Source organism: Cylas formicarius, unplaced genomic scaffold (assembly GCF_029955315.1).
Source record: "Cylas formicarius isolate icCylForm1 unplaced genomic scaffold, icCylForm1.1 PGA_scaffold_8__14_contigs__length_24414737, whole genome shotgun sequence".
In the NCBI taxonomy this organism is placed as follows: Eukaryota; Metazoa; Arthropoda; class Insecta; order Coleoptera; family Brentidae; genus Cylas; species Cylas formicarius.
In genome coordinates, this window is record NW_026844361.1 from 3,920,309 (window position 1) to 3,938,203 (window position 17,895).

Here is a 17,895-nt window from a genome sequence, read left to right on the forward strand (position 1 = left end):
ACAAGAAATACGCAACAATGAAGACAACAGCCGAGAACACAGCAGCACGACAACCAATACAACCGAACTGCGCATAAGCATGTTACAACATGGAACAAACGTATTCATGTCATAACTATGTATATTAATAAGATAACATTTTTAAGATATAGAGCGCTATACAAAAAAGACGCGATAGAGCAAAAATATGGCGTTTTTTTGAAAAAGGCCTCAAAAATATACAAATAAGCAAAGCAAAGTTTTCAAACATCAGAATCATTGTAGACCTGTGCTATTAGCGGTTCTTTTTATTTGCTATAGTTAAGTTTCCCGAGTGCTATAGTAAATGTTGACTGATGTTTTTTCAAAATTTACATACGCAGAAATAGAATATGCAATTGTCCGATAATAAAAGTAAAAATATTTTATAAATTTTAACTTCATATGCTCTCAAAAGGATTCCTTTTGGTGCGTTACTACCCAATTCCGTAGTCGAAATTTTCTTCAACCAAACTAAACATAAAAAATAGTAACTGTAACACCACTAATGGCAGATCACAATTGATTTTAAAATTTCTAAGGTGTCGACACTACTAAAATAAAAAACCCTGTTTCCTAACCAGAGTACCGAATTATAACTTTACTGAGCTGCCAAGTCTTTTAAGAATAATCTAAAAAAAAAATGAATGTCAATGCGAGAGAATTCATTTCGCGAATAAACATGCCTACATATGGGAGACGTACTTACTAATTAATTGATGTTATTTATTATAACAACTTTTTTTGATGATGATGATGATGATGATGATGAGCAGCTATGCTGAATCTCGCCAAAGAGTGTCTTCATTTACTGTGCTACATCTTCTCTAAATTGACAATAAGGACATTTTGAATTGAAAATAATTAATCCCTTGTAAAAATTCGACGTCTGAATATTCAATTCAGGCACCCGTTCCAAATCGAGATGTAAACACAAGCCTCAATTATATCCTCCCTTGACCTTTCGATATAGGCGAACTTGGACGGATACGGTATCCGGCCTATTTGGCAGCGACGATCTAACCGCACGCAATTGTTTTTTTTTCGCATTTGTCCCAGTAGGTCAGCAAAACAATCATAGAGCGAAAATTTAGTCTACAGGGTGGTAACGAAAAGTTTCAACGGGATGGAGCAAAATCAACTTAGTTTCTCGAGCTCGATTTTCCAAAAATGACGTTTTTCAATTTTCGCTACCGACAATTTTTTTCATTTGTAAAAATTTCCGATTCTAATGAAAACCGCATTAGAGCCCTTTTTTGAGTCAAATTCAGTGGCGCCCTTTACAATAGGGGTACGGCACATTGACATTAAAACAATTTAATTACCTTCTAAATTGCAATATGTTGCACTCTAGAAAATTTTTCCTAAAAACAAATCTATTTACTCTGTAATTAATCCTAGAAAGCTCGTTTGTGCTCTTTAGTTTTGACGTCAATACCAAAACGCCACTCCATTGGTTGTGATGTCATGAGGTACGTGGAGACAAACAACCCATCGTCGCCGTACATTTTATACTGTGCAGTCTATACTACTTACAAAATGTCTGGCTTCCTCCTGCGTCAGTTGCTGAATCGAACTTGCTGACCTTTCACCAGCCATCCTGTTGGCTTCTTCAGAGCTTAACCGAAACTGACTCGCATTCTACTCTGTACCTGCTCATATATTGTTTGAGGGGGGCGGAGGTAATGCCCCTCATTAACATTGTCTCGGATGACTGATTTCCATATTGGTGAAAAGTAAAGACCTGAATCACGGGTAAGATTGTTTGGTTGGTTAGATGTCCATAGATTCTTGGATTTTTGGTTAGTAAAAGCATTGATTACATGCAAGAATTTTAGTTTTATCAAATAAAATTTGATGTTCGGTTTCGTGATTGTTTTAGGCAACTGCAACTGCTATTGTCATAGTCTTAAGGCTTTTTTATGTCCTTCAAGCGTAGTTGATGCTTTTCGTCCGGTCTCTCCAATGTGTTCTTCGCAGAATATGCATGGAATGCTGTAAGCTCCTGGCATCTTAAATGGAGTTTGGTCTTTGACAGATGGAAGATGTAGAGGATAGTAAATCTGGTGTGCACGTTATATTTCTTAAGTACTTGTAATATGTGGCCAGTGATTTTTTGAATCTTAGGAAGGACAACAGTAGCAAGTATCAGGTTGTTTCCAGACTCATTGTTTTTGGAAGGTTGTGGCGAAGTGAGAGAAGTGCAGATTTAAGGTGTTTTAATTCTGGGTTCAGTGACTCGGGTTGAAATAGTTTTACTGCTGTGGTAACAAGAGAATTGATAACCGATTGTTGGACCAGATGGTCATGTAATAATGCACTAAGAATAGGAGATTGGGGAAATGGTTAAGAAAATCTCTTAGGGATTCTTGACCATGAGGCGAAATAACATAAGTAGCGTTTCTATTTAGATGCAAGGTGTCGGGGGTTTTCTTCTCAAAGGCTTCTTTAAATATATTCGCGAAAACTGAAAAACCCGTATTTTTTCCCGACGTTTGCTCAAAAATTTTACCGTTATAAGAAACAGATGTTCCAGACAAACATGTTTCAATTAAGATGAGATGGTTTGGTTCCCGATTCTTTGATTTTAATATACCTGGAGAGTTACAGGAATAGAGACATTAGTAAAATTAATCAGAATATCCTGTGAATCACAGAGAGTCCGTAGAGATTAGGAATTTTAGAGTCATGAGGGGTGACACACTTTTTCACAGATTTTGATAGAGAAAAAGCCTGAGCCCCAGTTACCGAATCCAGAATTAATACTCCTTAGATCTGTTCTTCCCTGTAACAATTTCCACGTTAGAGATATTAAGTATTCCATCACAAAATACTTCATCACAACCATCCAAATACAATAAATCCGAAAGCAACCCCATACTTGCCACCGTTGACCTTGCTTACATTTAAAACATCAAAATTCTTGCATATAATCTACCAATTCTAGCAACGAAAAATCCGAGAATTTATAGAAATCTATAAGCAACCAAACAATCTTAATCGGGGCTCAAGTTTTTACCTTTCAGCAATGTGGGAATTTACCTCCGCCCCTATCAAACAATATATTATCAGGTGCAGAGTAGAATGGAGTCAGTTTCCGTTAAGCTCTGAAGAAGCCAACAGGATGATTGGCGAAACGTCAGCAAGTTCGATTCATCAACAACCGACGCAGAGAAATTCGGAAGATTTTTAAATAGTATTGCAGTAGGCTTATTCTTCTTTCGAATTTGAATTTAATTCGTGCCTTTGTGTGATTGTTATTTATAAAGAATTTATAACCAATTCCAATTCAGTATCGCTTGAATTGCCGAATTGATTTGCTTTAACTTTTATTCCACAGGTTCATTTTTACTCCTACCGAACATTGCATATGTAGAGTTTGAAGTACTGGCGTCGCTTAAAATATCTTAGATGACATACTCTGCCTTGTCGTTTTTACAACTGTCATTCGATTAATTGTCTGAGGAGTTCGCTTTCTGTCGTGCAAGCAAAATTATGCGGAACTACATTTTTTTTAATTCTTTTTTGAACTCTCATCATTTTTCATTCCGTATGGTTTTCCATATCCTTCACTATATACGAAAGCATTATAAAGAAAATAATAAACAAAAGTGAGGTTAGGGTACAATTCTTTTAACGAATTGGAAACGAGCTTTTTAAAGTACCTTAAATTTTTAAATAAATAATAAATAAAATGAAAACGCGGCTTTTAGCCATAACATTTGAAATGTCCACATTACGTTTTAGCGGGAAATTGTCTAGTTCAAATTTTAATTCATTTATGGTAAAGTTATTGATGAGGAATACTTTTTAAGTCTCATTTAATATTTTCTTTCATCAAAAAAAGTGTCGATTATAGGTCACATGTTCTGGAAAGTATGAAAAATTTCATTGTAAAATGTTCCGTCGTTTTTGAAATCAAAACTTTCGTAACCCCTTCAATTAATATCGAATTCGTGCAATTTTTGAAAACACCCTAGAGGAGTCATAGTTGTCACAAAAATTACAGAGATATATAAGGTATTTCTTGTTCTGCAGGTAGTATATACAGCCGTCAATTTCGATTATAGATATCACAGAGGGACTTATGACAATTTAGGCATTTTAAGATCAATGAAAACTATTTTAATATTAATTTGATGTTATTGATATGTAATAAATATTTTCGATATTTTATGCCGTAAGTTTGTGGTTAGTTTTGTTTTTTTAGTTTTTTTAATAAGGAATAGTAAGTAAAATATATATACATTTACTTCCATTCAATATAACGCAAAACCTGTCCACTAGAAACGGGTCCCAATTACGAAGTTGTATATGTTCCTTTTTTAAAACACACAATTTTTTTAAATCCGTTTTCGAAGTTTGCACCAAATTCATTTTATCCTTAACTTTTACTTTTTATGAACAAAAGAATAAAAAAACTGTGAGAGAAATTATTTTTTCTCACCGTTCTAGCGTGTGGGACGCGTCACTTTACCACGTCTGTTTCGTTTCCCAGGAATTCGAGCCACTTCGGGGATTTTACCGCACAGGTTTGCGAGCAATCGGATGTCTTCGGAGATATTTCCCACGCTTTGAATTTTAAAGTTTGTCAATTTTGACGGTCATGTCAGTGAATGAATTAGTGTCGTTTTGCTAAAATGTACCCAAAAACTATCGGTCGTAGAAAAAGTAGAGTATGCAACACATTCGGTAAACTTTTTAAGTCACTCGTTTATTCAATACTCGGCCCGCTTGTGTCCGATAAGCTCGTGAGTTAAATGCCGCTTACCACAATTGTTGCATAATATACTATTTTCTACTCCTTTCTGCAAAATACCTAATTATACACCGATCTAGCGTGCGAAACACTTCGGAGATTTCCGGGATATTACCTCACGGGTTTCGGAGCAATTGGATGTTTTCGGAGATTTTACCGCACGGCTTGAATTTTAACATTTTACAATTCTAACCCTCATGCCAGTGAATGGCTTCGTGTTGTTTTTCAAAAATGTACTCAAAAACTAACGATCGTGGAAAAAGGGTAGTATTCCACACGTTTGGTAAACTTTTTAACTCACTCGTAACTGTCTATCTTGCATATCAGGCTGATTTAATTTTGGGAAAGACAGTAAGTTAAGCTTTAGTCATTTTGAAGAAATTGTAAGGTGCAATAATTTTGTTATTCAAAATCCCTGTCCAAGCATTTATTTTTTGTAAATGTGAATCATTGTCTCTCATCCGTGGACAATTATTTGTACTCCAATACATATAATTTTGTTTATTTATCGTACCATGTAAACAAAACTTGACGTCATGACTAAACAGTATCTGACGATAAAAAAATGGATTTAAGTTGCACATTTCCATCATAGTTTCACAAAACTGTAGTCTGTGGTCTGGATCATTTCCGTAGTAATGTAATGTTAGTTTCTAATAAAATGTGTGGATTTGTAATTGGTCCTTTCTGGATATCTTAGATTAAACATATTACAAACTTTTTGAGTTTCTTTTTTTGTCTCAATATCGAATAGAAATTATAATTTCAATACTCTGGGTTTCATTTAGATGCCATATTCATCTTCACTACTGAGAGAAATGTAATGAATCAAAGGGAAATGTAATTGATGTATTTATTTTTTGCAAACTTTTAGGAACATCGGTTTCCCCAATACCTTGAACAGGAGAATTTTTTACCCGGAAAGTCAATGCGTGCGATTGTTTATAACAGATTGGAGAAAATGGATATATCAAAGGCCTTCAATTGTGTCAATCATAGTTAGGTATTGCAAGTAGTAGACCACCTCTTCTTTTTTAACCTAGCGTCACGGTGTCCCACAAGGATCGGTTTTGGGTTCGCTGCTTTTCCTTATATAAATGATTTTTCACATTTTATTAAACCCGACTAGTTTACACTGTTTGCAGACGACACCACAATTACCTGTGGAAGTGTGTCGCTAGACTAGAAATAAAACGCAAGATCTATCCACTTATTATTTCACTTTACGGCGTCACCATATGGAGTGGTTCTAGTTATGCAGTCAGTGTTTCGTCTTCAAAAGAAACTCTAAGATTTCTTCTTAGTATGAGCCATATAGAATCCTATAGAACACATTTTCCCAGTATTCACACTATGACTTTCCCATCTACGTTCATATACAATAGCCCAATAAATTTAGTTTTTCTGTCTGACACTCATTCCTTAACGATACCTTCTTGATAAATCGATTCTTTAAACCTGAAGTTTTAAAATAAATTGCCTTGATATATAAAACGCCTTGGTAATAATTCTTTAAAGAGCGCTGTCAAGAATCTACTGACAATAAACTAGTTTTACAGTACTAATGAGTACCTAAATTTCAAATTTTAAGCCTGTGTATTCTGTCTACATTTACAAATTTGTTTCGTGAGTTTTGTACTTGTATTCGTATATTGTTTTATTATGCTTATGTGCGTGTGTTGATTTTGTTTTGACTTGCTACACATACATTTTGTATACTGAGGTTTAATAAATAAACCTAAACCTAAGCCTATCGGCAAAATTGAATATATTTTTTAAATCCCAATAAAATCTTTGAAATTATAGGTGCCGGATTGGTAGATTTACCCGCACATTGCGACAACACCGTACATTTATTATCCTTGAAACGGATCAAAAGTTATAATTAAATTTCCATCAGCGACGCGTGGGATTTGAAAATTGCAATCGCCTCGACTATTTATATTAGCAAAAAAATGCCGTTCCCTCTTCCTCGATCGCGAATTTAACCGCAAAACAATTTTTATGCGTTAATTAACGTCGTTATAAATGGCGACGCAAATTCGAACGATTTTTATCGCACCGACTCGCACTACCGGTCGGAAAATGTATGCGACGTTCTAACCGACGATTTCCTACGTTCTTTTCGTTACTTTTCAGGCTACGACTATCCCCTGATGTTGTTCAATCCACCGACTTACTACCACGAGTTCCTGGACAGCAAAGCCAAACGGTACAGCACGGGATCATTGGTAAGTGTTTTTCGATCCACACGGCAATTCAGGTTTTATAAGACTAACTTCAGATATGGATAGAGCTAACCGAAATAATCATAATTTTCAAACATTTACAAACATTAGTAATCAACCTAAGACCGCTGATTTAAAAAATATTTAAAAACATTTTAAATAAATTATTTCCAAATAATTAATATGCATTGATGAAGTCACTTTTACAGTATGGTATGGGGACGACTACTGAATGTACATCTCATATTTCCTAAAAATAGTTGCATAAAGAACAAAAAGATAAATAAAAATGAGATATATATATATATATATATATATATATATATATATATATATATATATATATATATATATATATATATATATATATATATATATATATATATATATATATACATGATGACACTATATTCCGGGATATCATCCGTTCGCTCGTTGAACAGTGTTCGAAGTGTTTTCGGAGTGAGAACATTGAAGATGCCAAGTGAGATTTTGGCGAAACGTCTGCAGGATTCCAGTCGGATGCAGGATTTGCAGGATTTCAGTCAGAGTTCAACGAGCGAACGGATATATATATATATATATATATATATATATATATATATATATATATATATATATATATATATATATATATATATATATATATATATATATATATATATATATATATATATATGAAAAAATCATATCAAATCGGAAAAGTTACGAAGGAAGGAAGGCATCGGAAAAAAATAAAAATTTATCCAGTGGCTTGTTACAACAAAGTTTCACATGTCATCTACATTACCCTTAGTATTTAACCAAAGCCTTGCTAGCCCAGATCTCCTAGCTTAAGAGCAATAAAACAAAAGCTAACAAATAATTCAAACTTTGACGCCATATTCTGGTAAAACGTGAATCACCCTGTATATTATCTATACCGGGTGGTCCGTAATGAGTGGAAACTAACCACACCTCTGTGTGATCTCGACAGTATATCTTTAGAATCTTACGTAAGAATTTTTAAATATATTGAAACTAAATTGTTACGTGTAAAAGACATCTTTATATTAGCGAGAATCTTTAATATATCTTATTTTAAACACATTTAACATCCATCGAAGAGAGATGTTTAGACCATATTAACATTTTAAACGCTCACCAATCTAATCCTATCTCTAACTACTCAAATAGATATCTGAATTAAATCATCAGTAATTTTGACATTTTTTCAGAAAAAAGCGATGTCCCATCAGCTGAAGAAACTTCATATAGCACTGTTTCTTATTCTTGAAATTTTTCAAAAGAGTTTTCAACCAGATAAACGATTTACTAAAAAATATAACTACAAAAAAGCTGACTTTCTAAGGACGTACCATTTGTTTGGGCAGGTCTGTTGGAATAAGTTAGACACTTGTAGGGATGTAGATTCAGCTGTCAACAAATTTTATGAGATCGTAAATCAGTCTGAAATCAATGCGTTCCGCTAGCGAGATAGTCGAAAAGATTCTATACTTCGAGAAATAGCCGGTAATTCTCAACCTTTGGGTCATATGTCGCAAAAAGTAAACTTAATTTTATTTTTTCTACCGAGATAACTTCTTAAGTGTCCACTCTAAAAATAAAACAACTACACTACATAATTTTACAGATTTTATTTTAACTAACGCTTGTCTTGATAGTAAGGTCTTTGAAGGCCTATGCAGTGAAAACGTACAAAAGTGTGTCCTGTATTTAACCATCTGCAAAATTATTGACCAGTAGCTCGTATTTGCGCTTCTAGCAAAAGTTCTACGATCTACAAATCTTTTGATCTTTGTGCATGAAGCAAGTCATAAAATCGAACAAAACAGTCAAGTGGATGTAATTTAGACAGATTTTGCTGAAACATTTGACAGCGTAGACCACGATGTATTGCTGTCAAAACTGCATAAATTTGGATTGTCTAAGGGGTTGTTTATAAAGCGGGACGTTCATTCTTCCTATACCATTGACAATAAATTATTAATAATAACTCATGAGTCGCAAGACGTGGCATTAACGTTGGACTAAAAACTTAATTTTGAGCAACATATAATCAATATAGTGAATAGGGCGCATAGAATATTAAGATTTATAATTAGAAACTTATTCAGGATTACCGAAATAAAACCTATAAATACTCTACAATGCATTTGTTCGAAGTATACTTGAGTACGCTGAAATAGTTTGGTCGCCTTATTATTCCAAAACCAGATGGAAAAAGTGCAGAAGAAATTCTTAAGATTTTTATATTATAAGAAACATGGTGAATATATCTGTAATCTCTGTTATCAGACTTCCTTAATTGAATTTGAATATGCTGTGTTAGAAACATGAAGAAAAGTTGCAGCCGCATTGAAATGTGGTCCGTGTTTTAATGTTGAAAGGAGAAATTTATTTGTCCTTCCAAGACGGCGTACCAACCTAAATAGTTAAGTTAAATAGAAGTATTGTAATCTGTTACTGGAACTGTTTTGTTAACTACTTAATAAAATTAAAAAAAAATAGACGTCAATATTACATCGTTTGAACCGAAAATGCTTCAATAAAATGTTGTTCGTTTCAAAGGTGAAGTTTAATTTTCAATGCATATTTAGTCAATAATTTCGTCAGTTTTGAAGAAAATGAAATAATAAATAAAAAAAATGAATCTGAACTTATTTCCCAGGTTGCTTGTATAGGGCGCTAGTTTCACTCGTTTCAATAGAATATTTTTATTATAACTTTTTCACCCGAATTTTTTTGGAAATTTTGGATAAAAAATCTGATAAATTGGCTATTTCTAAGAAAAAAGGCATTTGTTTAATATCGAGAAAACTCTTAGTTTTCGATAAAATGAAACCTATAAGATGAAACCTATAGCTTTCAGCAACAAATGTCAAAAGTTAGCGAAGTACATTTTCCGTTGTTTTTCCGTGTCTGTGTAAAGCAGTTAGAAGATATGCCGACCAAATCTCCAGTTGGAAGCAACCAAAGCATAGTATCTTGCAAAACTTTATTCACGTCAAATTGGGTAAAAATCCTGAAATAAGACTTATTTTGTATATCTTGTTATTAGAAAAACAAGTAAATGTCGATATTTTTCTGAGAAAGATATTGTTCACGGACGAAACCACTTTTACTAGACGTGATATTTTCAGTTGTAGAAACCATCTCACTTAGGAACAAGTGAACATAACTGTGAAGAGTATTTCTGATTTTTGCCAACTAACCAAACCATATGCCAGATGCAGGTTGGGGTATTATACTCGATTGCTCGAGATTTCCTGTATGCAAAATTTACATATAGAGGAATAGGTCGCATTTCTTGGTCAGCTCGTAGAACTCAACCCCCTGCATTTCTATTGTTGGTGCCAATCGAAAAACATAGATTTATAAGGACTATGAGGATAAAAATACTAAAAGGATGTCGATGTCACACAACGTTGTGTAAGTTAAAAATAAAGACAGTGGAATCAGTGTCTACCACCTTCAAGCAAACGTTGACTCTGAGGATCTTCTGCAGAAGATTCATGAAAAGGTTGGGGGAATGAGGAAATGTATTCAAGTGAATTTAGAACATTTTGCTCAGTTACTGATAATATTGATTTATTATTGCGAACTTGTTGATTGTAAAGACAAAAAAGGTATGTATTTTTTCTAAATTTTTGAATCAAAGTCTACTTTAGCTTGAAATCGAATAATGCTGGCCGTTGCACTAAAGTAAAAAGGTAATAACAAACATCGTCATCCAAAATTGCGAAAACATTTTTGGTAAAAAAAGTTATCATGAAAATATTCCCTTATTAATGTTTTTACGACAATACAGTACAAAATTTAGAAGATTAAGCCCTAAATATATCAACCCAAATGGATGGTGCGCCTTTTTTAAAAGCCAACAGCACCAACTTAATCGATTCGTTCTTTTGGGAGCACGAACTTCAGCAGTAGTAGCAACCAATCAGTTAAGAGGCAATCCGGAACTGTGGTTAAATGTCATAAATAATATTAATAAATAGAATAGTAAAAAATTATTTTATTTTTATTGTTGCTGGAAATACGAGAATAATTCTTATTATTTTCAATTTTTATGTTGTTGCAATATCATGAAAACATGTACAATAAAATATAAAGTGTGTTCCATTAAAAAAAAAGAAATAGGCTGACATAACTAAATAAAAATTTCATGCTATGACGTAACTGCTCAATTGCTCTGACTGGCCTTTATATGTTATTTTGTTTTTTTAATCACCTATCTTTAAAAACCAAAGAGTGTCCAAAAAGCCAATCAAAATATGAAAAAAAATTGAAGATTAAAATAAAAAAATACTATGCAATTAGTAAGAAGTACTGTATTTTTTTGTGGTACGTGCCTTGTAGTTTGGCCAAAAAAAAATAACATAAAAAAATGAGGCCATATAGCAACGAATTTCTTAAATATCGAAGAATATGGTAGCCGATCTATTCACAATTTTTTTTTTTGATAATGCCTCTGAAAATTTATGGTCCAGCGCCCGAAAAGTGACGTCTAATAAATAAAAAAAGTCACTCGTAAATAAAAGAGGTCGCCTCTCGTTCTAATCTTATCTCCGCGTAAAAAAAAGGTCGAACACTAACGCCGATATAACCTCACCGATCTGTTCCCGCGGAGATAAGGCAGGCGGAAATTTTCCAGGCATTAAGAAAAATACGTCCAAATCGTGCGATATACAGGGGTGGAAAAAAATATGTAAAATTTTACTCATGGTTATTTTATAAATGCGTGAAATAAAACAGAGCTTTTTCACTTTCATACATTATGTATTTTGTATTTTTTAAGGGTAAGGGATTTGTGGTTGGAAATATTTATAAAAGACTTGATTTTGTAGTGGAAAAATAATTACTGTTCATAAATTTTTTGGATTCCTCCTGCGTTTATAAAGGACTCGTGCTGACGGCTCGCATTTTACTCTGCACCTATTTATATATTGTTTGAGGCGGCGGAGCAAAAGAAGCGGAATTGACTGATAAGTGATTCCCATATTGGTGAAGGGTAAAGTCCTAAGTTGTTGTTAGAATTGTTTGGTTGCTTATAGATTTCTATAGATGCTAGGATTTTTCGTTGATATTCAAGATAATTTGATGTCCTTTTTAATGATTGTGTTTGGCAACTTCTGATGAGTTTATTTGTGGTAGTCCTAAGGCTGAAGAAGCCAACAAGTTATTGGCGAAACGTTAGCAAATTTGGTTTATAAACAACCAACGCAGGAAGAATCCCGTAGGTTTATAAATAATATTACAGTAGCCTGAGGAAGTTTCTTTGAAAAACGTAAAAATTATTATTTATCGGGCCAGTCGCCATTACTTTTCATCCGATTTCGGACAGGAAATTCTAGATTTATGTAAAATTTGAAAAAAAAGTCGGTATTGACGATCTGCCAGCGTCCATGTCTATTGTTGAATGGCGCAAGGCAATTATTCAAAATAGTAAGATTTTAAATCTCGCGCAAAAATTGTTAACACCACTGTATATGTATACGAACTTTATATGCCTGCAAGGCGAGTTGCCGTTCTGCATTTCCCACAACAATTATTATTTAATTATAGATTGACGGTCGTTAATGTGACTAACAAAGATACGAGGCACGCGCATAAAATATTAGACATGACGTGGTATCTTGATAATCCCGATTAATTAAAACCATAAATTAAACGTAATGTGAAAGAATTTTTAAATAACGAAAATAAACTGCAAACTAACCAAATCAATAGCGCTTTCACCAAATTGTCGACAACGGCAAATGCCGCGTTATTATTTAGTAAATAAATTAATTAATTAATGAAAATGTCTTTATTTAGTTAAATGGTAGCTCTGCAAATTGTATGCCATGAAATTTTATGTCAATTGAAAGATTTCGTTATATATTGAGGTCTACATTGATATTAAAAAAAAAAAAAGATAAAAACGTTGTGGTCAAAAACTAACGTTAAAAATTTAAATAAAAAAATCGATAACAGTTTTTTTTTCAAATGGACAAACATTTCTAAAAAACTATCGTAATCTTAATTTTAAAAAAGGATTACTTTATTGCATTTTTGCAATAGAAAAACGTCTTATCGTTAAGAACAACCTTGTAAAAAAATATGGTGTTTCTATTTGAAAAAAAGATTTTTCAATAATTTTATCACTTAAATTTTTATTTTGTTAGTTGTTGGTATTTATTTATTTTTACCATATGAATAGACCACTGAAAATCCCTTTTCATAAGATAATCAGTCCCAAATATATAACAAAGCCTATATGAAATAAGACGAAAAAGTTTGGAGGAATTCAAAAATGCCTTAATTTGTAAGATGTTCTATTTAAAATAAGAAAGTTGTTGGTTGGTTAGTTATGAGAGCCAAATATCTTTAAAGTTTCAACTAATCCAAACAAATTCTGACTAATAAATAACAAACTGACCTGACATTTCATCTTCATTATACTCTAGTATGGCGTCAGTGAATAAAGATGGTGTTTCTTAATTTCTGTTTAAGCGACTGTTTTATAGGTCCACTTTTATTTGTCAATTTTCCCATAAAGAGATACATAAAATAATTAAAAGTAATCACTTGTCAAATAACCTATTATTGTTAGTGTTGTTATTTTACGCGTCTCTCCATGCGTTTTAAATAACATGGCGTTAAAAAGAACGTCCTCCTCAAGGGTAAACCACGCACACATCGCGGTTGCCATGTAAATCGCACGGAAACGAATTTTCATTGATTGTTACGGAAACAGAAGGCTACACCACTCGTGACGTAACTGGTCACAGACCCCTGTCGGGCCGCCAGAAGGGTCGAACAGAAATAGAACGCGCGACAGCGCAATTAGTACGAGCGATGGTCTCGAATAATCCTTCTAGAAAATCTATTATTACGGAGTTATTTTCATATATACTTCCTCGATTCGCTTTTAGAACTGCGCGCCGTATAAACTAACGATTTTCGATACCGTTTTCTCGTATCGAATGCGGTCGATATGACGCGTGACGTCACAGGCGGTACCGGCAGGACTGCACTTGATTTTATCGTTAGCGCCTGGTTTTTTGTGTAATGTTGGTTGTATGCGTGAATACGTATATGGACACAAATTATTAATCTTAATAATCACTTTGTTTAGCACTTGGCTAGCCATTGAATACTTATATCGTCAAAAATTATTATTTTACCTAGATTCTTGTATGTATGTATATTTGCAATGACAGGAATGAAGTAAAAAAAAACTTATATAGAAGAAAGAATAATAAAGAATATGAGATATATTTATATTAATAGATATATAGATAAATTGTAATTAATAATATAAAATACAACTTCATTTGTAAATTTTAATCGTCATGTTCCGAGTAGTCAGATAGAGTAAAGATGCATACGATGCGTGACGTCATCGACGGTGCCGTCAGGGCCGCAATTCATTTTATTTTGGTTTAACACAAATAATTGGTCCCAATAATAGTTATAATCACTTTGCCTAGCACTTGATTAGCCAATAAATACGCATATTACGCAAACTTCTATAAAAGTAAGAATAATTTGAAAATAGATAGATTCTAATTACTATTATGCAATACCACTTGATTCCGAGTAGTCAGATGAACTATCGTTGGAGTCTAGACAAGTAACAGTGTTTATGTAGAATGTAGAATTTCAATATCCTTCATTGGTCTTATGCTTTGCTCCGATACGTTTTACTGGCACCATATTTGTGAGCATTGCTTTCTTTTACCTTTAGACCATCTTACCATCTTGCCTCGTGCATTATAAATTTTTAGCCTGCCATATTTTACCAACGGTATATCCTTTATTTATCCAAGTTTCGTCCAGATAATAGATGTTAGTGTTTACAGTTCAACTTGCTTCCATGTAACAAACCAATGACAACAATAACAAATACATACGTTTCTAAAGTGCAACGTGTGTTTTATATACTTTCCACATTATATATATATATATATATATATATATATATATATATATATATATATATATATATATATATATATATATATATATATATATATATATATATATATATATATATATATGATGACACTATATTCCGGGATATCATCCGTTCGCTCGTTGAACTCCGACTGGAATCCTGCAAATCTTGCATCCGACTGGAATCCTGCAGACGTTTCGCCAAAATCTCACTTGGCATCTTCAATGCTCGCGCTCCGAAAACACTTCGAACACTGGCGCGAGCGCAAGCATTGAAGATGCCAAGTGAGATTTTGGCGAAACGTCTGCAGGATTCCAGTCGGATGCAAGATTTGCAGGATTCCAGTAGGAGTTCAACGAGCGAACGGATGATATCCCGGAATATAGTGTCATCACATTTTTCCATCCGTGAATCAATACGTGAGAATATATATATATATATATATATATATATATATATATATATATATATATATATATATATATATATATATATATATATATATATATATATATATATATATATATATATATATATATATATATATATATATATATATATATATATATATATATATATATATATATATATATATATATATATATATATATATATATATATATATATATATATATATATATATATATATATATATATATATATATATATATATATATATATATATATATATATATATATATATATATATATATATATATATATATATATATATATATATATATATATATATATATATATATATATAGCGTGAGAATCTTTATATTGCGTAAGTGAATTTCTCTTGATTTTTAATAATAATATTAATAGTGTCTTTATTTCCACATCATACATTTTGCTGTGAAATAGGATACAGTACTAGTGTAAACAATATATACATGCATACAATGTATACCTTGCTCTGCTCAACCACGAACATCAAGAATAAAAATATAACTATATTTTTATATATATATTGTACTTCCTACTAAAGTAATATTGAAAATGTGACGTTTAAATTTTACTGAGGCAAGAAATTTGAAATAGACATGAAGAGAGCAAGAATACAATATAATTGTGTTTAAAACTTGGATATTCGATTTTAAAACCAAACTAAATGCATTTTTCTTTTATTCGCCATATTCAACCAATTCGCGTGGCCAAGTTTGTGCGATATCTTCTTAAATTTTTAAACTCCGTGTATGAGACAAAGACAGAATTTTGAAATTTAGAGAGCACGTAACATTTTTCAGAATTTTATTGACAGAACTGGCGATTATTGTACAACAGCTTTAATCTTAGACAAACACGATGATAATTTCAAATACATTTCTCAAACCTCAATGAATTATCAAAAATAACTCCCAAATTTCTAACATTGTCTTGAATTTGAAGGTATAATCCTCTATTTTTTTACTAGAAACGTCATTTTTTGGACTAACTATTATTAATCAACATTTATTTGGTATCAGAATGAGGGGATACTTTAATGAGATTGATTTAAGATTTTACAATCATCATCTATTGCTTGGCAAGAACGAACCAGTATCTTTGGTGAATGACAAATATATCCGTGTATCATCAGCAGTAATGTATTCTTTTTATAATGCCAAAATGTCAAATTTTCATCAATTATACAACCAAGGCTAAACTTTCATGCAAAATTGGGTTCATAGGTTTCCGGTACGCTTATTCCTAACAAACATTACTTTAATTTTATTTACATTCAATTTTAGATAATTAATGTTTAACCTTCGATATAACTTATTTATTCAACATTTATTGCATGTTTTATCTTATTAATGTTGTCACCTGATAAAATAGTATCGCCTGCAGAAAATGGTACTTTACAATCCGTGATAATTTTGACGTCATGACAAATTCAACCCCCATATTATGTCCGACCATTAACAAGTAATAAATCAAAAAGTTTTCTACTGTTGCAAGGAAAAAAAAACTAAATAAAAACATTAAAAAAAGAAAAAAAAACAAGTCCGCTTTAGATACAATCGTTTTCGAGAATGTACTTTACGTAAAAACGTTTAAATAAGTTTAAGTATTTTAATTCTTCCGGAACTCCATGCACTTATAGGCACTATGAGTTGAAAGAGGGTTAGTTGATGTGTTGCAAGCGATATCTAGCCACGAAATATCAAATTGAGTGTATGCACGTCAGTACGAAAGGTAATTTTGTTATAAAGGTACTAGGGACACTTATTCAATATTATATTAGGAAGCCGAATAACTGAATGTAATTTACTCGCACATTCCGTTTTTAACCACTTTGTTTCTTTAAGTTTATATGAAACTGGATGCCTAGCACGTATACCATAAGTGAAACGCAAACATAAATTTTGGAACTTTTGTATTCTGTTGATGACAGACAAATCCAAATATGGGCCGTCACAAAAATTAAAGTGACTGAAAAGCAACGAATCAACCAACCTTGTTTTTAATGACTTTGACAACAAATGTCTGGATATAATATTTTTAGATGGCCATATGTTATCGAAATCTAGTCTACCAGTATTGGAGCATCTTAATCCTTCGCCAAATGTCATTTTCGAAGAATTAGAAGACGAAATTACAATTATTTTAAAAGCGTATTAATCTTTCTAAATCTTCAGTTATAAATATTTGTACCTTATTGTAAGTTTGCGGAAAAAATGATAGGTACAAGTACAAATATAGATAGTAAATAGAAGAGGCCCAGGGATTGAACCTTGTGGAACACCACACATAATTGGCTCCACCCCAACATATTGAAGTCTGTTTCTCAGATAATTGCATAAAACCAATAAAATGTAAAATCGTGTTATTCTATTAAGAGTATTAGGGCCGTAGCTTGAACTTTATCATAGTCTTATTATACTCATCAATTTGGGTGCGACCTACAACCTCCCAAATGTCAGGGTCGACATAAAAAAAATAAAATGTTTCATGGGAGA

General features: G+C 32.3%; 1 protein-coding gene across 3 annotated transcripts in view; it reads left to right on the forward strand.

Moving 5' to 3' along the window:
- Positions 1 to 17,895, forward strand: part of LOC132705798 (muscle M-line assembly protein unc-89-like) — a 104,704-nt gene that overhangs the window by 75,087 nt on the left and 11,722 nt on the right. For all 3 annotated transcript variants that reach the window (XM_060676684.1, XM_060676685.1, XM_060676686.1), the window contains exon 5: positions 6,917 to 7,008. In XM_060676684.1, the coding sequence (XP_060532667.1) occupies positions 6,917 to 7,008 (92 nt within the window). The remainder of the gene's footprint in view (positions 1 to 6,916; positions 7,009 to 17,895) is intronic.